General features: G+C 45.5%; 1 protein-coding gene across 12 annotated transcripts in view; it reads left to right on the forward strand.

The window, feature by feature from the left end:
* EXD3 (exonuclease 3'-5' domain containing 3) overlaps positions 1-21,309 on the forward strand; it is a 296,388-nt gene that overhangs the window by 140,297 nt on the left and 134,782 nt on the right. For all 12 annotated transcript variants that reach the window (XM_072883192.1, XM_072883193.1, XM_072883198.1 and 9 more), the window contains 8 exons: positions 4,409-4,547; positions 4,911-5,124; positions 5,853-5,962; positions 7,100-7,310; positions 8,431-8,597; positions 11,011-11,181; positions 17,839-17,892; positions 19,630-19,761. In XM_072883192.1, the coding sequence (XP_072739293.1) occupies positions 4,409-4,547; positions 4,911-5,124; positions 5,853-5,962; positions 7,100-7,310; positions 8,431-8,597; positions 11,011-11,181; positions 17,839-17,892; positions 19,630-19,761 (1,198 nt within the window). The remainder of the gene's footprint in view (positions 1-4,408; positions 4,548-4,910; positions 5,125-5,852; positions 5,963-7,099; positions 7,311-8,430; positions 8,598-11,010; positions 11,182-17,838; positions 17,893-19,629; positions 19,762-21,309) is intronic.

Here is a 21,309-nt window from a genome sequence, read left to right on the forward strand (position 1 = left end):
TACCAAGTGAGCTTAAGAAGCCTTTAGCCCCCTAATTAGTCTCTGTCCCCTTTTCTTCCTCTAATGCAATCCCAATAACACAGTGCCGTGGTTCCTCTCCTGCTTTGGGACCCCTGTGTTGCATGCAGCAAATTAGCCTGCAGTAGCCGCAGTTCCTCCCCTGATGGGAGCTTCATCCTGTTGCATGACCTGAAACGAGGACAAAGGCAGAGGTACAAAAAAAGAAAAATCCTTATATTAAGAAGGGTTCTTACAACTCCTTGATTTCAAGTGCACAGAACTGTGCAAACAGTCCCAGTCAAGGATCAATGTGAACCTGCTGGTGTAGGAGGAGCAGAGGGGAAGGATAGAGGGAAGAGGTTGGCCAGGTTCCATGCTGTGTGTAGCCAAAGCTGTGCAAAGTTGAAAAGAGGCTCAAAATTTAGGAAGGCACATATAACCACCTAAACTGTTAGGAGCTGTCTGATCCCCACAGCAGGCTAGATCTGGAGGAGTACCAGGGCTTTGTAGTTCTGGTTCTCAGTATTCTGTGCTGTATCTCTTCGAGAAAATGGCCCAACATCCTCCTCTTCATGCAACAATATCCCAGGCAGTTGCTCAGCTATGCTGTATGGAGGAAGAAAGGCTGTATTTGAAAAAATGACTCAATGATTTGATGACAAATTATTTGCTGAGCCCCAGTAATTCACTTTTATACTCACGTGAGTAATGGTGTATCTGCCATGCTTCAGTGACTCTGTCCACGAGATGTTTAAGCAGGTTTTTCAGAGATAGCCGTGTTCAGCACCCTTTTTTAAACCTTTTTTTTTCCTGCAGAAAGGCCTGCACATATGCAGGCTACTGCAAGTCTTGCGAAACTGCAGAGCTTGCAGATGATACTGCGTGAGGGTCCTGTTAGGATCTCACCCAGGACTGCACAGGACATCTGGAACCTCGGGCTGGATGAGGTCTGGCCGGTAGTCCCATCAACACACAACCCGGTAGCCTCTGTGCCCACATGTGTTTGTGAGCCGAACTCCTGCAAGGCTGCAGGCTACCGCAGTCTCTGAGTTCAGAGTAATTACACAGTCACCTTACTGGCCTGCCACAATCAAGCAGCATTTTCTCTGCTCATTCATGTGCAGGAATCCATCTAATTGGATTCTGCGCACAGAAGAGGATTTATCCCTGAATGCTCAGTGCAAATGCATGAGAGCTCTGGGCTGCGTGGTTGGAGTGCAGCATAGCTCAAAGCCTTGCTGTCATTTGAGGAGCAATCACATGTTTCCAGGTAGAGTCAAGGCTTTTGTCAAAAACAGAAGAGAGGAAGCAGCGGCAATTTGGGGCTTCCTTAGGACTGTTCCATTGTTGTACACATCAGTCACCTTATTCCAGGGTGTTGTGCTTGACTGGACTTGGCACCACTTGCCTGATGTCTCTCTCTTACCCTCACTGGAGAAATGTGTTGGGTTTTTTTTAGCATGGAGATTGGGGTTTGTAGTTCAGAAGCCAGGTGAGGTTAGAGGAAAGTTTGTGGGAAAATCTTAACCACTCCCAAGAGGTAACTATTTACAACTTTGTGCAAGCTGATAGCCCGTATCTTTAGCATCCTGCAAACATAGCCCTTGAAGCCTGTAATATGAGGGAGTAACTTCCTGTATGGAGCCAAACTTCTCAGTATGTGTGATGGAAATCTGAATCCGATTTGAAATGGACTGTGTGTCCAGGAGGAGTTGATGGTGACACCGTACATTGCCTGTTTGGGGAGGAATAAAGCCAGGAGAAAGTCGATAACGGCTGCTCCCTGGGTAGCAAGTTGGACACTTTCAGCGCCGTGCTCTTGGTGTGAGGAGCAGAGGCAGGGTCCCTCTGGGCATGGCTGTTGCACGAGTCTGCACACCCACGCTCATCTGCTGCCTCGCGTGGTCCGGGGCTTTCTCCTGTTACTGCAGAATGTGCAGTTGTATTCAGATAATTTGGGTGCTTCCTTTTACCTTATGTTCATAGTGCAGGACTTTCCTACTGGTGTCATACGTCAGAATTATGAACCCCAGCTAACAGTTAGGGTCTGTCACTGGCTGCCTGGTTAATGCCGACACCTCACTAGGGGATAAGGAGACCATTTTAAGACCAAGCCTGAGACTGAGTGAGGTTACCTGCTCTAACAGTTTTATCATCGAGTTTGTTGTCTTCAACATTACAGCAAATTTCCATCTCCTGGAAAAGGTGTTTATGCAAAAACTGCAGCTTTCATAACTAAAAATCGTGGTTTTGGAGCATAGATTGGACTAACTTGAATTGCGTAGAAGGTGAATGAGAACACAGTGTATTATTATTTTTTAATTCTGATGATTTGGGGAGGGTCTCACAGATGGCCTTGAACAGTTCATGTGCTGAGCTCCATGGATCTGATCTTTCTCCTAGTGCAGATCTGTGCTGGTTCGTGTTCAAGCCCCATGTAACCTCAGGTAATATGACACAGGTGTAATCACCCTCGAAACACTGTCTGCAAAGGCCCACTTCTCCAGACGGTACATGGCTTTCTTGGAGCACAGGAAACTCTTGTCTGTCTAGGACATGCTTCTGCTTAGCTCGGATGCATTGCTGGAGCTGCCCTCCTCCTCCCTCCTGAAGCTGCACCAGCCGCCAGTTGGGAGCCAGAAGGTTTTTGCATGAGGTGTAATCCCTCAAAACACAAAGGGGTGGTTAACAGGAGTGTGACTTAGCCACAGACTCTGTGTATCTAGAAAGATAAAAAACACCACTTCATCTCTCTGCTCTGGGAATCCCGTGTCCTGTACGGGTGGAGTGAAGGCATGCCAATTAGGATGTGCTCTGCCGTTCATGAGGAGTTGTGACAGAGGAGTAAAACCCTTTGTGCCCCAGTTTACTCATCCAGTCATGATACCTACTGCAGTAGCTGCTATAAAATCAGCGGAGCCGTGGAACCTAATAAAACAGTCTGTCTGCCTTATTTATTGAGCTAACAAAGCAGCAGGTTCCCAGAGAGGGTGTTCACACTGTAGCGAACGAGGTGGTACCAGCATATAAATGACATCATCTCTGCCACTGGTCACACCACATGCGGCTCCTGAACTCTGCAGGTGAGAATATTCCTGGAGACCTGAGACTGCACACCTTAATTAAATATTTTACACAAATATTGACTTCCCCGTGCACACAAACCCACGGAAAAGAGTGTTTGTACAGTGAAAGCTGCCCTGCTACAAAATTAGTCACACAGTCCCCCAAACATAAGTTAGTAAATAGTTTCTCAAATAATAAACCATTTCAAGTCTCTATGGGAAAGAGACTATCCAGAAATTTGTGATATGTCCAAAATAGCTGGATATTTTTTATTAGTTTCTTTCCTCTGATTGCATCATCTGGCTGAGACACCACAGCAATATGCTGACCTTCCAGTTACAAGGCCATTTCCAGAGACTCTGCTGCATTTTGAAAAGAAAATATGCTGTGTAAGATCCTGTTGTAGGAAATCAGTTAGCTCATTTCTGCAGGCATCTTCCAACATTCCCAGGGTATTAATACACAGATACTGAATTTCTCTGTGTGGTGCCATCTGAAACCCAAATGGAGGGAGTAGCACAAGCAAGTCACTTGGTCTGTGCGTTCAGCTGGCTGTCCTTCCCTAAATATAGAAGGTTTTGAAACGTTATTTCTGAACTTTTCTCATTTCATCCCTGTGCAATGTAGGACAAAGGTTCTTGTGCAACCTATGTGGACATTTTACAGGGAGGGAGATGGAGAAGAAGAAGCTGGATAGCATCAGGGAGGTCTGTGAAGCCTTCCCAAGCCATTGCACTGTATGAGGCAGATTCACCCGTTCCCAGCTGGTAGTGATCTTAGTGTGGAGCAGTCTGAGAGGCTCTTTCTGAGCCAGTCTATGCGTGGGGAAGTGTGAAGCTCCTGTTTGGACACAGCGCTGGTCAGAGCTGACTTCTCTGTTATGTATTATACCGTGGGATCTAGCATACTTCCATGTTAACCTCGAGGGCAAAAAGCAGTAAATTTAAAATGTGTTGTCTCTGAATGTGGAAACAGCTGCCCAGCTTTGTCATCCAAGTTGCATCAGTTCTGGGAAAGAGAGCTGAGCATTGAGGACAGGGCTTGGGACTCTGACTCCAGCAAGTGGTGTGGTTTGGTGCAGTGGGTACGGTGCATGTGCGTGGTGAGGTCTCAGATACAGCACCATTTCTGTGATAGGAATAAAAAGAGAGGATGAGTCAAGATGAAGGAGACTGAGATTACAGGGAAAGCGAGGAAAGAGACGGTAAGAGAAAGAGTTGAGTGGCACAGGGAAATAGAGGGCCAGGGTGAAATAAGGGGCTTAAGACTTTCTTGATGTTCCTCCAATCCAGGATTTCCTCTCATTGCATGGCTTAAAGCTGTTGCATCTGATTCTGTGCAGGGTAGAAGAGGCCACAAAAGCAGATGATTATGAAGAGGGTAAGAAGAACACCTATTACCAGCTTCCTATTCCACGGGCAAATATTCACTTCCTGCAGACGTGGGAAGAGACACTGCAGTGCTGGGAAAAGGTGCTGCGGGTGAGTGTTACTCTGGTATTTACTTTGCAGGGTCAAGGACCACAGAAACTCCACAGCAGGCTGGTACGCAGGGTTGTATGTGGGCCACTGCCATCAAATGTCTCCCTCCTCAAGTCAAGACCAGCTGCTTCCTTTAGGCTTGTCTGATTTGGGGAACACATTGGGAATTGCTGTGCCAGGAGAAGTCCCTGCAGGGGTAACTCAGGTGTGCTGTGAAAGTTACGTGTCTCTCTAGCAGTTTGCACACTAGCAAAGAGATGCAGTTGTTGGAAAGGAAATGCTTGTGTTCTGGACAGGGACTGTCCAGGCTACTTTCAAGCGCAGACAGTCTCTAAGTGAAGAAGGCTTTTGTCTGTGTTGCAGCCCGGGCAGGTTGTTGGCATTGACATGGAGTGGAGGCCTTCATTCGGCATGGTCGGGAAGCCCCGTGTCTCCCTCCTTCAAATCGCTCTGAAGGATGAGGTGTTCCTGCTTGACTTGCCACGGCTCCTCGAGCAAGCTGAGACAGAGGGTGAAAAGGAGAAGCTTCCCCATTTCATCCAGATGCTCTATTCAGATGCCGCCATCACTAAACTAGGTAACATGCATCTCTTCTCCCCACCTCAGGTCTTTGCACAGTTTATTTTGTGTAATTCCTAGATCCTCTTGGGGTTGTCATTCTCTAAATCCACTTATCACGGAACCAGCTTTTGTGGCCCTGGGTATTCAAATATTGCCATGCCAGGAAGCAGGGTGACCAGTGTAACTGGGAATGATAGAAATGTCTCCCCACTTCAGGTCAGACCCAAGATTTCTGGTTTAGCCTCCCTGCTTGGACTTGGGATTGTCTTAGTTCCATACTAAACCCCAACTTGCACCCAGCCTTCAGTGGCCTAGGGAATTCTGCCATCCAGAGCTTTCTGGATTTGCTGGCCCTGTCCCAAAGCTGCTGTGCTGGACACCAGAGCTCTCCGGCTTACCATACCTGCTTTTAGATTCTGTTTGGAGGCTTTTGGCAGGAGTTGTTAAACCCAGAGTTCAAGGGCAAATTCATAATTGCCTTTCACTGACCTAGCAGATTTTACGTAAGTTGATCTTAAACTCAGCATTTTTCATCCACCTCTTCTCTCCCAATCTTGATCTGCAGGAGTATCTCGTAGGAACAGGAAAGACGGGAGTCTGCCTTGTTCCCTATCTGAACAGCCTTTCTACCAATGTTTATACATATATTGTCAGCATTTTGACTCTGAACTAGAAAAAACTGCAGTGCATTAGCCATGATGTGAGTTTTCCTACCTGTGTGATTTGGGCTTTTTTTTTCCCCAGGTTATGGGATGTCTGGAGACCTCAGCAGCCTTGCAGCGACATGGTCTGCTTTGAAAGACACGGATAAGCAAGCGCAAGGTGTGGTGGACCTACTCACAGTAGACAAACAAGTAAGGATGAACACATGAAGATATAGAAAATTGTGTCTCCTGCGTGTGCTCATAGATAACTGTCAAGAATTCACAGCATTGTCTTTTTGTATCCTGTATTGGCAGGGAGATGGCTAACTGAGTAAATAGACCTTTTCCGCTTGTGGTTTCAAGGGTAATGTGATTCTGTAAAGAAAGACAGAAGCATTTAGTTTTCATCAACTAAGAAGTCAGAGCTTGATATACGAATAACTTTTTTCATAGCCTTTATGAAAGCTATGAAAAAGTAATTGACATGGAGACGTAGCTCCATTCAGCTAGGACAAATTTTCTGAGCACAAGTCATACTTGAACTCGGTAAGAGTAAATTCTTGTAGAAATTCTGATGTTCCAAGATCATGCAGTACTGAAGCAGATATTATGGAGTTAATGATTTGTAGAGAACTCGTAATGATCATAGGAGGGCTGCTGGTGGATTCAGCAGAGGAATGTCTGTTCAGCTGAAGTACAGCTGTCTCTGGGTTTGCACACAGTAGTTTTTAGCAGTCTCCAGAAATGTTAAGGACAACCATTTTAGTGGGTAAAATTTACAGCGTGTGTTTAAGGCTGTGGGTTGGGGTGAACCCAGATCTTTGGGACTGGTAGTTTAACCTGGGAAGTGCTGCAGGGTCTGAAGTACCTGCCAACAGCTATTGCCTCAGTTTAATCTGAGAAATGGCAACTGCAGAAAGGCCGTTGCCCACTGCATTGCAGGAATACCTTTTGTCACTGGAAGTAGGAGGAGAAAGGTGCTGAACCACCCCTGCTATTCCTTTATTGAGTTGGTGCCCAACAGCCTCCAGCATGGCTGAGCACCCTGCAGACCTCTGAGAAGTCACAGTCACAGCCCCACTGCTCTGACGCAATGCTGTACGACAATGCACTTTTTTCCTTCCCCGGCTATGAAACAGCTTTCTTTCCAGCAAGTCTGTTTGTTAAACAAATAACCAGACACCGTATGTATCTAATGCCATGCCAGCCCTTGTCTGAGACAACGGGATTCAATATGCCAGGCAAGAGATAAAAATGATAGGGTTGCTGCATGGCCCTACCCACTGGAATAGGAGTTGTAGAAGTTGTTTTATAACCATGTGTTTTATATCTGTTTCTTTCCATCAGCTGCAGAAGAGCTCCATTGACTGGAAGAAGGGTGGCCGGAAGGTCGATGTACTGTCCCCAGAGCAGAGCAACAAGGATAGAGGGTTCAGGCAGCCGGAGAAAGGACTCAGCCTCTTGGTGCAACATGTGCTGGGGAAACCTTTAGATAAAACAGAGCAGCTGTCTAACTGGGAGAAACGGCCTCTCCGGGAGGAACAGATCCTCTACGCAGGTCTGGTCACTGACTCTGTGGCAAGGTGCTACAGATTGTCCATTACAGGCTGTGTTTGTCTGTTCTCTGTCACCAGGAAAACTGTTAAGTAGCAAACGAAGAAAATGGCTTTGCAGATTATTTCCTGTTCAGAGAAGCCAGCACATGTTATGTTTGTCCTTTTGCGGACATGGCTTTAATGGTTGAAGTTTAAACTGTCCAGTGATTCATTATTTCCCTTATGAAAGAATTCCTGTGCTTTGCAGATTTTGTCTGATGAAACATCATCTCAATGGAAACTCCTCTCAGTAACTGAAAGGAAGAAAGTCCACTTCCTTCTGCCTCATTTCACAGCCTTTCTGGGAAACAAGTGCTGTGTTCATTTGTCATAGTGAAGTGCTTGTTAGAGCAGGGTTAAAAATGGGTAGACATGGTGTCAGAAACTGCAGCACAGAATCGGTACTGTGGAGGGATCAGAGTTTATTGCTGATTACCCCAGAGTCAGAAGTCTGGGACTAAATCTTTTCCTGAGGCATCAAAGGACAGTCTACTGAAGTGAACTAGCCCTTTGTTAAATTCAGCAATCCTTGAAGTTGACACAGTTCCCACAAGAGTTAATCACCAGGACTTGTAAAACTGGCTTGGAGACTTAGACAGTTCCCGTTGCAAGGAACAGAGGCCGCATGGCAGTGCGTGTGGGCAGGTGATTGCAAACAACTCAGTTATTACTTTGTAAGATATTGCATCTAATGGGGAAGTGACCTTCCCATAGCTGAGATGCGGTAACAAACCGTGGGCAAGCCGCTGCTCAGTAACAATGGAGAGTAAAATGGGTTGGCTGAAGCTGTCTTACTCGGTGGTTTGAACAGGCGTACTACCATTTGCATTACGTTAGGGTTAGACACAGCAGAGGGTCTGTTGCTTTTTGAGCTCCTCTGCCTTGGCTCTTTGTGATCATGTGTTAGGTTATGATGCTCACTGAATCTGTAAGAGTGCAGGGTACGACGTTAGTAAGCTGGAGCTTCGCGGGTTGTTTGCGTTCAGTGGCATTTACAAAGGTGAGGGTTCTTCCTTGCATGAGGAAAGCCTCCATTTTACTTTTGCATGAAACCAGCTGAGGCTCATATTCCATTTTTTTCAGCTTCAGATGCATACTGTTTGCTGGAGATCTATGAGAAGCTCTGTAAGGATCCAGCAAGCTTTGGTCTGAGTTCAGACCTGACTGAGAGTCTGGTGGGAAAACCAAGCATAAAACGCAGGGCAAAGAAGCAGCTGAATAAACAAGATGTACCGTCACCTTCTGGACAGGTTTGTAAACATCTTCAAAGAGCTGCATGTTGCTCAAGACCCCTGCAAATCATATGTTGCCCTGTCTCTCGGTCATACTATTAGCTATGCATGGCATGCCTGTTTGTAGTCTGTTCTCAGGGCTATTGCAGCAAACATGTTCCTCGCTCCTCCCCTTTACTGGTAAGATGTGCTTTCTCCTTTGCATGCCTTGGTTCAGCTTTCCCTGCAATTTTAGGGAAACATTTGTCTTCGCAAAATATTGGTGCAGATCTGTGTGGGAGAATCCAGCTAACCTTGCTGGTAGAAATGCTCCTTCCCCATTTCCTTAGTGGTGCGGGTTTGAATTCTGTGGCCTAGGTGTTGCATCAATGAGGTTTCAGAACTGACTTCCTTACTTTTGCTTTTAACTGAGCTTCTACACTTTGGTTTCACATTGGGAATGCCTCCTTTATTGCATCTGGAGTAGAAGTCTGCAAAGTTAAAAACAACCAATCAGTCAAAAAGGTCTTTCTGCTGATGGCTGGTCTCTGTCTCCCTGCCCGCCATCACGTACTCCGTGACTGGCCTCCCCCTGCAATGTATGTTGGGACAGAGCCTTAAAACTCCACCGGCCATAACTTGGAGCTGTGTGACTCTGCTTAAATATCTTGGAACGTGACTGGTCCCTCTCTCTCAGTAATTTTTACTTTTAAAATGCAACCATCTGGTTGTTTATGCACCTATGAAAACATTAGCAGAAAACCAGATTTGTTTATTAACTGAGAAGACTCACTATGGCTTTGTATCCTTCTGAGTAGTCCCAAATGTGTATTTAGCTCCTGAAGTCAATGCTACCTTCCATGGTTGGACTGAGATGCTATTGATTATAGCTACCTTTTCAGGATCCTCCTTATCACGTGTGTGTAAATGTACAGTATCCCATTAGTCTTAGTCAGGCAGTAAAACACAAAGCTGCTCAGTAGGTTCCTAAGCACTCTGTGTTCATGGGAATATTGTATGTTACAACAGATCTGGCTGGCCGCTGCAGAGATGGGAAAAGTAAGTACTTCAGGCTTGAATTACCTTGTGAACTCACAGGTCATCTTTGTGTTCTGTACAGTCAGATTCATTAACCGAGAGGTAGTCGGTAAAACCTGGACTGGGACTCAAAAAGGCAGACTTCTCCTGACTCTGCATCCTGCATGACTCCGAGCTCTCTTTCCCAGTGTTTCCTGGTCCACTATCTGAAGTGGGGCTAATGACACTATTCTCCTTTATAAGCTTTTTGCTCTTTGCTGGCATGAAACGTGAGAAAAAAGCTACATACGACATTGCTGGCCATTGAATAAACACTAGCTAAGAGCCAGCTGCTGCTCCTTTACATCTGTTTGAACAGAAGGAGCAGCACAGGGTTAGTGTCTTCCAACTACCTCAACATCGAAGGGTCAGCTTGATCTGTTATCACGGCACTCTGATGTCTCAGGGCACAGCTGCATCCACCAAGAGCCTTGCAGGAGCTGGTGACAGTCCAGTCTGCCCAGTGCTCCAGAGCTTTGAGTGCATGTACCAGCTGCTGGGAGGTGCAGCATCACACAGATTGAGCTCTCAGATCCGAGCTAGTTCACATGGTCGGCCCAGGTGTATCTATCTGCATGGTGTGCCACAGCATTTCCAGGCCTGAGAGCTAATCTGCAATGCTGCAGTCACTCTCTGGTTCCAAAGACACTGTAGCCCTGCATAGGTGGTGGCTGCGTCCTGCAGTCATCCCAGCTGATTCAAGTTCCTGGAGGCAAAGCTGAAGTTTGGAGGTTCCTTAATAACTTCCCTTCTCCATGAATTTAGCTATTGTACTTCTGGGAACCTCCCAACAACAAAGTCTCCAACTGCAGGAACTCCCCCAGCAGCAGACATTGGAAATAAAATAAACAGAATTCAGGCTCTGCCTAGTTTTAAACTTCCGAAGATAACAAAGCTGATGTGGTTGCTTTGTCTACCTGTTTCTCCCTCTGTCTGTCAGCTCCCCTTCCCAAATCATAACTTTGGCACATGTATATTAATTACAGTCTAATTCGATAGGGGAATAGCAGTCTTGAAGATGCGTTTCTGTGACTTCATGAAAATGAATGTCTGTGTAGAGCATAGAAGGCCAGGCTGGCGTTTCTCCAGGGAGAGGCTGCAGATCCCTGGTTTGGGTGGCCAGCTGGCCAGTGAGTGAATGGCCAATTCAGAATTAGCCCCATCACGTGCTGCCTCCTGCCCACGTGGTAGGTGGGTGATGTAGAAAGGACACGAAGGAGGAACTGGAGGTGTTGCAGAGCATGGGGGAATTGTAATACAGGTGGTAGGGGACAGTTGGATTTGCCATGGCAGGTGAATGCAGGGAGGCAAAACACAAATGTACTGGAAACCAGCCTTCTGGTCTGCTGCTTACGGATCTCTTGCCTTTCTGTAGCAATGCAAAGGATCCAGAAAGGAGACCTCATGTCCCCCTGCTCCCATCTCCCCAAAGGAGTTCAGCGTGGTCTGCGATAATATGCTGCAAGGCCTCGGGCGCTATCTTCGCTGCCTTGGTGTAGATGTCTGGATGCTGGAGAATGAGGATGACCATAGGAAAGCTGCTGAGGTTAGTCACCTGTGTGTGTGTGTTTATAGCTCCCATCTGCGCTCCTTGGGGAAGGCCTGCTGCTTACTGAATAACCGCACTGGTTAGCCACTCGTGCTGAACAGGCAGCGGGTTGGCAGGAGCTGCCCGGTGCATGCTTCCTCCTGTGCCTGTGCTGAGACCCTGTTCTCTGGTTCAGGCCGAGAAGCTGTGCCGTATGGCAGCTGGTATTAGCTAGTCCCTACAGAAGCGCGTGGGCTTGGTTCTCTGTTTCCAGGAGATGGGAGGCGAGCAGAGAGTGCTGTGATCTCACACCTTATTTGTGTCACTGGCAAGCTGGGATGTTGATGAAGGTGGTGGTAGATTTGCAACAAGACAAAAATCAGAGAAAGGAACCCAAAATTCACTTAGGTTCCTAATGGACTCCAGTTTGGGCTTACAGAGAAGGTATTTGCCTGCCTTGTGCCTGGGTCAGTCAAGCAGAACCATAATCAAAAGATGGCTGTTCAATATGAAAGGGAAAATTTCCATAATAAATTGCCATATAATGTCCTAGCTGGCTGCCACCTTGTGAGATGACTCAAAGGTGATCAGCCACGACTTGCAGTGAAATGTTTGGGAAAGGAAGAGTCTCTAACATACATGGGGACAATGAACATTGATCTGGACTCCCATAACAGCTTTGACCCTCTGCCTCTAGAGGAGAGACACATGCTTCTTCATTTCAGACATACTTCTACTATGCCAGAAGTGGAGATATCCAGCCCACACAGAGTGTTGCTATCAAATGTGCACTGATCACCCGGCCTGGTGCACAGGATGTTTCCTCTTCAGATGTCTGCTTGGCCTGAATCCTTGGGCAGGCTCTAACTTCTGCAGAAATAATTAATATCTCCTCTCTGCCAAACTTGTACAACTCATTTAAACAAACTAGTTCTCACTGCCTCCCCCCAGAGCCCTGTCTCCGCTTCTCATCCTGATACCTTATCGTGCTATGGACAGGATGTTTTACATTGCTCTCTCTATGGTGACCGGACAAACATCCTTTCACTATCAAAAGCCCTTGGAGTGTTACTGTATTGCAGAGCCTTTGATCTGTGCTTGGATAATCAAAGATAAAAATAGACTCCGCCCACCCTGCTTTATAACCGGCGAGTCCTGATTTAATAAAAACTGAATGTTGACCACTCTACAGCCGAAAACTTGTAAATGGTACTGCAAAGGCCAGGAGAAGGGTTTAGATCCTGGTCACTGAATACAAGATAGTTTGGGTGTTATCCCAACACTGTCTCAAACTAGTGTCACCAGGAACAGGTAAGTGTGTACAGAGTTAGTGTTTGTTCTTCATTAAAGTCATTTCACTAAAATGATTTATCAGTGGTATTACACACCTCCCTGTGCCAAGAACTCCTGAATCACCTGGCATTTGCTCCTTATTGTTCTCATTCCTGTGGCTTGTTAAGGTGACTTCAAGTATTGGTAGGCAGATGGGTCTTGTCCTTCACCCTCTATTATTTGAGATCAAACTTAAAAGTCTGAGAGCTTTGTAGGTTGTGCTTGGGCAGCTATGGATTTCTTTTATTTTTTCTTTTACACGAATGCGTGTGGCAGTAATTGCTTTGAGAAACCTCATTCCTGGGCTAAACTTGAAGTCTGTGTCCTGTGTATTGCTTTGTGTTGTGCTGCTATTATTGGCTAAATGTTTTACCTTGAACGACAGTTGTCATGGCAAGTTTATCATGCCAGATCTGCAGTCTCAGATCTGCCAGCCCGTGACAGCAGGACCTCTAGCACCACAAGCCAGTGCATTCCCCTGTTTGCCCATATTTAGCTGCTGTGAGTTGACACTGGTTTGCATTCTGTGTATTTAACGGTGCCATTTAATTAGGACTTGACTGGAGAAGTGACTGATTAGAAGTTATCTGTCATAAGCACAGACACAGAAAATCTTTAAAAATGGAAAAATAGTAGAAACTCATACTGAAAATTTCTCTGGTTAAATCTGTCCTCATGTTGAAGGCAAAGAGCTCACAGTCCATCCTGACAAAAACGTTTTAGCCTCTGTTCATGAGCACCAGCCTCTCTGGGAAGAGCAGCTTTGTGGCCAAGGATGGGTGCCGTGTCATTTTCCAAGTCTTCTCATTCGGTGGGCTGGCAGTAACATTTTTACAGTGTTACATTTATATCCTAGCTGCTGTAGCACAATGCACGCAAGTGTTTGGCAAAGCAGGTATGCAGCTGGGGGATGAAATTTGTACCAGATGTGCTGGACGAGCTCCTTTACCTGCCTTTAGCAGCCTGTGCATTGAGAGCCAGGGGATTCACCACATGCTTTCCCTGAAACATGTCCTTGCCTGGCAGCACTGCTCCAGCCCTGCACCTTGGGTAGGAGGCCCTTCTGGAGGGCTTTGGTAGTGGCCCAGGCTGGCCTAAGCCTGGCTCCCTGCTGTGTGGCAAAATAGGGAGGCCTCTCTTGAGAAGGGCTGTAGGCATCCAGCCGTTCCTCACCAGGGGCTCCTGACTCCATCCAAAGGTAAAGAATAACTCCATGTGGTGAAGAATGCGGAGATTGGGTCTCTCTTGCACAGCATCCTTCTGTGTGTGCAGGTGCCGTTATTGGGGTAAGCCACTCTGCATTTGCACTTACTCCTATAAGCAACATGTTTTTTCCAGTTAATACATTTTTCTTTACTTAAATCATGTCTTTTTGTGTTTCTAGCCAGGTCTTCCAGCTCGTCTTCTGCAAACTTCTCTCTGCAGAGAATCTTAAACCTATCTTTTGTGCCTTCTAGATAGATAGGTAATTGGAAGGAGGTGGGAAAGTTTCAGTGGGTGTTCCTCTTTTCTCTGCAATTTTACAGAATCAAGTAGAGTGGTGAGATGCTTCTCATACCAACCTTAAAGGATCACCCACTAGCCTGAAGTGACTACAGTAGATCTTGCAATGTTGTACTTCAGGAGTGGAGCAGAAGCTTATAAGAAAATTTTGGTAGTCTCTTAGGTCACTAATTTCAAAGGGACTTGGTGGAATCTCAAAGCCCCTTCAGTTGAGTTGTGGGTTGGTTTGTTTTGTTTTTTTGATGGACTGTGCTCTTGGTCTTCAGAATCATCCTCATCTCTAAGAATAATTTGCACGCTAAGGCAAACCTGGTGTCTTCTGAAGTGTGATAATAACGAGAAGGCTGGTGGAACTGGCTTCCTGCAGCTCCCATGGTGTAGAAGGTTCCCTTGCAAGGTTTCACCTACTCCCCCAAAACTCCAGGTGAACCAGCAAGTCGGAGAGGAGGGCCAGGCTTGGATGGATCTCAGGAGATAGTTAGAGCAATGTGCACCTGGATCTAAATTGCCCTGGAGTGGTTCAAAGCCATGGGACACAAATGGGACTTCTAATACTGCAGTGAGCAGAGCTTCATGTAATGGGGGAATCTAATCTCTGATCTCGTCTCAGCTTTGAATGTCTTTTTCCATATTTTTGATGTAAACGACTCTTCAGGTTTGCTAGTCTTTTTACCTCCCCGCCAGCCTGCAGAGTAAATTCGCAGAGGACAGGTGAAGAACTGTTCTGCCTTTAAGATCAAGACTTTGCTTTTGGTGTTTGGTCAGCAGGAGGAGAATGTCTTTCATTGGAGACCTCGATACAAATGGGTCTGCATTAAGTAACAAAATTGGGTCGATGGTTTTGGTGTGGTACTTAAAGCCACATACGAAATCATGCAATAACTCTGTATGATTTATGGTTTTCAGGAATGCTGAAGAGAAGTCCAGGGTTGGAATACCAGCAGTACAGCAAGTGCACTGCAGGACTGGACTGAGTGTGTTCATAGCTATTAAGGTCTTGGTTTACTGTCTATTTTAAAAGAGCCTGAGATAACAGGTAGGGAGCTTCAGGGTTGGGCTGAGGTTTGTGATCCACTTCTCTAGTAGATCCTTGTCTGGGTGCTTTTCCAGCACACATCCTGGAGCAGATGCTTTCTGTCCGCTCCCTTTTTGTCTGACCTGGGACCTTGCTGGCCTAGGCTCAGGATCTCTGCTTCACCTCTGCCACTGCAAAGGGGTCACAGCTTTTCCTGGAGTGCTGCCTTGCAAAGGGAGCGCTGCAGTTTGCCTCTTCAAGGACATGTAGCATTGCCCAAGATGTGTCACGCTTGGCAAATTTTAAATTTTAAATTACAAATCTACAGCCTTGTGCTGCTGTTTCTTGAAACCCTCTTTGGCCTTAATTCAGGATCCTTTAGGTTGTTCACGAATCATTCTGCCGCTGGTGCTGGCTTTGAAACATAGGGTCTCTCTCTGCCCTCTCTCATCAGTCGTTGCCCTTCCAGGTCTCTCTTGTAGTAACTCATTTCAGTTTGTTCATCTCTGCAAGGTGAAAGTTGGCTGAACAGACAGGCACGTTAAGGGCTAAATAATAGTACCAAGTTATTAGGGAGTGCTTTCTATCCAGAAGGTCTAAGCCTTTTCCAGAGGAAGTTGATATTATCTGTTTAATAGAGTGTGAAACTGAGGCTAATGCCCTCTCTGCAGCGCTTGGGACGGAGCACAAGTCCCTGACACCCACCCCAACACGCTACGCTGACAGTTCTTTTCCTTTTATTTGCATCTCCGAGCACACATCTCCTGTAGGGTCCCAGCGCTGCCTTTGATTATTTCTTTCAGAGAAAAAGAATGAATTGTGCCCTTTTCTCCAGCACATATCCTCCATGGTTTCAGTCAGATGTGTGCTATCACATGGCTTTTCTGGCTCTGCGTGCTTCTCCCAGTCACTGTTCCAGAGGCGGAAAAACATGCTGAAAGAGTTATTGCTTTTCTCCTTTTTATTTGATGTTCTTTGCCTGTCTCTGCAGAGCCATTTAGATAAGATTTATCAAGCTTGAACTAATTAACCCTGGATGCAGGAAGTCAGAATGGAGTGTTCCAGCTGTGAAATCCTCAGACTTACCCTGAAGCACACATGGGTCGAAGGAATTTCACCTCTTTTCCCTTGTCGACAAATCTCTATGGTGAACTTTTGCTGTTGCCTTACTGGACTTCTCTCGCTAACAGGCCATGAGGATGGTTTGTTGGCAGGGCTGTTCAGTAACGCAAACTGCAGGTAGTAGGATTGCATGTACCACGGGGTATCTCTGCTGCCACTTCAAGGTTCCTGTTCCTGGAGATTTTTTTTCCTTTATCAAGAGAGAGGGTTGATTTTGATAGAAATCTGGTAATTTTGCCTGTAGGAAGATGTTTTAGAAGTTGTTGCCAATCGCTTTCTCAGTGCAGAACTGGCAGCCAAAGAGTGACTTCACAAAAAAGGGAGGGAAGCGGCTACCTGAAAGGTCAAGCTAGGAAAAACATGGTTGCTTAGCTGACTGCACGGGGAGTTTGTGCCTGCAGAGCCTTCTCCCCCTTGTTTCACATTGCCATAGGTCCAGTGGGTCTTAAGAGACTAGCTATCCAAGACAGAGTTTAAAAATCTTGGTTTGTTTTTTTCGGTGTTCCCTGGCTGTGCTTGGTGGTGTCAGGCTGTCTGGGAAGCGCACCAGGACTCTGATCCCAAATGCTTCCTCCTGCCAGGGTTAAAGAGTGATCCAGAGAGAGCTTCTGAAACTCTGATCTAGAAGAGAGACCTCCGTGACACACATCTGGGAACAGGGAAAAATACAAGGGCTTCCAAGAGAATTCAAGCCAGAGAAGAGAAATAACCTCATGCCTACCTCGAAGTGCCAATCTCTTGTCAGCACTAGCAGAGCTGAACTGCTGGTTCACATGGGAATCCTTCTGTCGCTATGGCCATGAAACTATTTCCCTCCTACAGGAGGGGGTGCAGGGGTGGGAGGGAGGGATGCCATTTAATCATACGAAGATCAGTCACACTTTCATCCTTGTGAAGAATTGCAGTTCCAGATTTAGTATCTCCTTTTGGCACCAAACCATTTGAAAGTGTCTCTTACTCTATTGCGAAGATCAGGAGTGCGGCTAATGAGTCCCCTGATAATTCAGCGCAGACCTTTCCCTTGAAGGACAAGACCTCTGATAAAAGCGCAGGATTGCAAGTCAGGAGGTGATAAACGCTAATGGACACGTTCTTTGCAGCCTGGAAAGGGTGCAAAATTTCTCTATGTCTGCTCTTGGGCTGCTGGGAGAATAGCACCGTCTTATCTTTAAGGAATGGAGTGAGCATCATTCTGTTAATGTCTGTGAAGTTTGCAGACACATTTAATGGTACACTTTTCTACTGGAATTACCTGCTTAAGTTATTTTTTCCTTTCTCTCCTGTGCATTGCTGTGCAAGCAGAAGTGCTTGCTTCTTTGTGAACCAGACTGGGGAAATAGAAATAGTCTGGGTTAAGGAAAAAATCAGATAGAAAGGTTTTTGATAGGATTATTTCAAGGTGGATCGGTTCCCTGGGCCATCTGCAGTGCAGATGCACAAGTAGCTTGCTCCAGCACACGTGAGGCAAGGCGGGTATTGGCAGGGAGGGGACATGTAGTGAGCAAGCGATACCTTGAGCTGCTATTGCTGTCAAGAGTGTGGCGTTGAACCAGACCCAGATACTCTTGGCCTAGTGTATGTCAACACTGGAGAGAAAGACTCAATATTGCCAGTTCATGTTCTCTCTGCCTTGACTGAAAGGAAAGCTTGAATCCGGTGTAACTTCAGCCCATGTTCATTATGATTTGTACTGTTTTTTCCAGATTGCCCGACAGGAAGGAAGAGTAATTTTAACCTCTGGACTCCCATATCAGACTGTAAGTGTTCAGAGCTTCTGGTGTTTTTCTGGCATTGTATCATTGCATGGTCTGGGATGTGCAGTGTAAAGAAGAGGAAAAGTCAGATGTGAATGCAACAGCTGGCTTGGCTTTTTCATGTTTTCTGCACTAAAAACTACATTAAGGGTCTTGAGAGGTTTGCTGTTCTGAATGACCAAACCTCAGGCTGAAATTTTTTTTATACTCAGTACTGCATCAGTGGGGAGAGCGATTACTCCCCATTAGGGGTGGGGGGTGGAAATGAAGCCAAGCAATCCAGAACAAAGTGTTTCTGTTTGGCCTCACTGGCAGGTGAAAGGCAGCTCAATTCCCATGCTTTTTATCACAAAGATTCTTGTTTACTGACTGGCTCCACACTGACATAGTTTCAACACTTAAAGATGTTTCTTCAGGCTTGGAAGGGAGAGAATGGAAGGCACCAAGCATGGGTCCCAGTGAAGCTGTAGAGGTTTTGTGTTCCTATAGATACACAAAAAAAACCAAAGCAAAACCCAACCTTACCCTCAGCACCAGATGTTCAGAGCCTTTCACGAGACACACTTCAAAACGGAGTGTTGGTGGGAATATACTGAACCTGTCAAGTCAGTGGTTGCAATGTTGTGATGCCTGCTGCAGGTCCTTTGCACTTTGTTACTGCCCAAAAATTCATTTGGAAGAGTGAAACTATTCTGGATTACACACATGAGCCAGAGTGCGGGACTTCTTTTTTACAAACTATCAATATAAAAGCTCCCAACTACTCAAGTAGCTAGTTGGCATATTTGCAGAATGTAGGTCGCTAATTTCCTACATAATACCTGAGCATTGAAGAAAACTCCCCCCATGATGAGACACTGTGAGGCAAGTGCAGCCGTGCCATGCTACAGGTTCCTTATCCAGACTGTGGTTCCTTGAGCCTACAGTTGATGTAATAGGTAATTCAGCATCCAGCATAATCTTATTTGGCAAAGCTGTAACTTCAAAGTACTGCGTAGGAATTGCAAAAGGAAAATAACTGCTTCCCAGTGTACGATACTGTGCTGGGAAATGTCTGGTTGCCTTTGTTCCTTTGCCTTTGTATGCCCTACGCGAGGACAGGATGGCTCTGCTAGGCTGCTTGCATGTAGCAGATCCCACCTTGCTGTGCGTACTCATCATGTTCATAAAGATGTGTCTGGAACTTCCCAGTGCTTGTTCCCAGATACAAACTTCTCTGCTAAATGTGGAACAAACATCGAGGGACTGTCCACATCAGCCACTTCAAATTCATTGGCCGTCAGTGAACTCCAGGTGAAAGGGTGTGTAAAACAGAAGGGTTGAAGTGGTAAAACTGTCATTGGACATCGTCTCCATCATTGTGCTTTTGCATACTGTGTGTGATCTGGCCAGGTTTCATCAGTGAAAGCTGTGATTAAACTCCGTTTCCTCTTGCTACCTCTGTCGGCACCACACCATCAAATTATAAGTTGAAGAGGGCTTGGGCAATCATGTTTCATATATATATAAAATGCTGCAGTGCTTCAGTGCTTCAGTAGTCTCAAAGCTATTGCAGCAGCAGCTAAATGTTAAGTTACCAATTGTGCTTGTTAGATCAAAAGTTAGACTGTAAACACATACTAACTCCAAATATTATTTGTAATTAAAACCAGACCAAGTGTATTAGGAACAAACCCACGGATCATGATGCATGGAGTGCTTAATTTATTGTCTTTTTGGTTTATGACTTGTCTTTTGAAGCTGCAGTCCCAGGTAGCAGAAGGAAGGTGTTTCTCTGTGAACTGCTCAGAAAAGGCAAAAGAACAGGCCCTGCAGGTTCTGAAGCACTTCAATGTTCAAGTATCCCTGGCGGATATCTTCAGCCGCTGCCAGGTAGGACAAGGCTTGTTTGAGTTAAAGTTCATGCTCGCTCGCCGTTTTCTGCACAGCAGGCACTGCTTCAGCTTTTTGGGTCTTGCACTCAGTGTCTTCTACTTGGTTCCCAAGATTTCTGCTTGAACTTTGGCAACGTTGTGCAAAGCTGTGAGGAGTTCTGAGTGTGCTAACATCTGTCAGAAGTGTTGATGACCAAGTCAGAAGAGCAGAGGCACTGCATCTGCAGCTTTGCTAGAAACTGCTGTTTTTCTGATTTTTGGTACTTGGCATATGTTTTGGCATTGACTGTCACGGTTATAGTCTCTTTGTTGCTGTGTTCTCTGTCTAGGACACATGCTGTTTTAATTATAAACCATGTTTAATTATGGCTCTGTGATTCTGATAACACTTAATTACTTTAATAGGAGGATTTTTTTTAGGCCTGTATTTTTTTTCAGAAGCTGTTAGGTTAATTCATGTCCATGCTAGTTGATGACTCCAGATTGTGTTTGGCACTGGATATCTGTGGATTGTTGTTAAGAAGAAATTTTAATTGTGTTAGCTCAATCTCCATCTCTTCCAATTTCACTCTTGTATTTGTTACGGTAACACGCTGAAACCTATCCCTTCAAAAACTGTAATATAAACCAACTTGCAACTTCAACATCTCTCATCTTATCAGTGTTTAAAGAGAGAAAAAGAAGAAACTGCAAATCTGGCTAGAAAAGGAGCTTTCTCTTAGGAATAAACAAGCCAGCTGAACACTTCAGTGAAGTCTGGCTCAGTGCCTCGTGGTTGAGCTCGCGGGGTCTCCTGGCCTGGTGGAACTGCACAAATGTTGTAGGAATAGCAGTGACTTCTGAGCAAACACACCAGAGAGCATTTTCTAGACCTCTGCTTATATCCGATGTCGGTTGTTGAAACTGTATCTGTAACTTATAGAGAAAATGAGAGTTGTCCAGCTGTACAGGTTGTCTATAAGAGGAGAATGACGTAACACCGTGCAGATTGGATCGACATAATATGGGTTGATCTTACTTCAGGATAAATGTATATATCCAGATATAAGATAGTGTGTTCAGTCTTGTGGTTTTATCGTTCCAAGAACAGGTTGCAGTTGTTATATAGTGGCACGCTGGCTTCTTTGCTATTTTTAAAAAACCTTTAAAAAACCTTGTGGATTCTCCGATTCCCTGAGATCCTATAAAATAGCAGTGTTCTTCCTGATGCTTGTTGAATTACCACAAGAATAAGCACAGACAAAAAAACACGCTGCAGAAAACTCTGTGATATCTGTAATAAATGCAGAAGACTGTGCAGCATACGATATAAAACTGACCCCTTGCCCCTGATCTGGAGTCTGGAACTGTTTAACTGTATGGCTTTTTAGTACGTGCTGTCTTAGTTTACGGTATAAATAGGGGTAATCAATCTGGCTAGGAATATATACTAAGTGTTCTCTTACTTCCAGGAGAAATGCCTTCCCTGTAAATTGTGGTGGTGGAACAGCTGCATGTTTTAGACCGCTAGGCATGGGAAGATGCTATTATTTGTCAAACTGCTCTG

Source organism: Ciconia boyciana, chromosome 18, assembly GCF_034638445.1.
Source record: "Ciconia boyciana chromosome 18, ASM3463844v1, whole genome shotgun sequence".
Lineage (NCBI taxonomy): Eukaryota > Metazoa > Chordata > Aves > Ciconiiformes > Ciconiidae > Ciconia > Ciconia boyciana.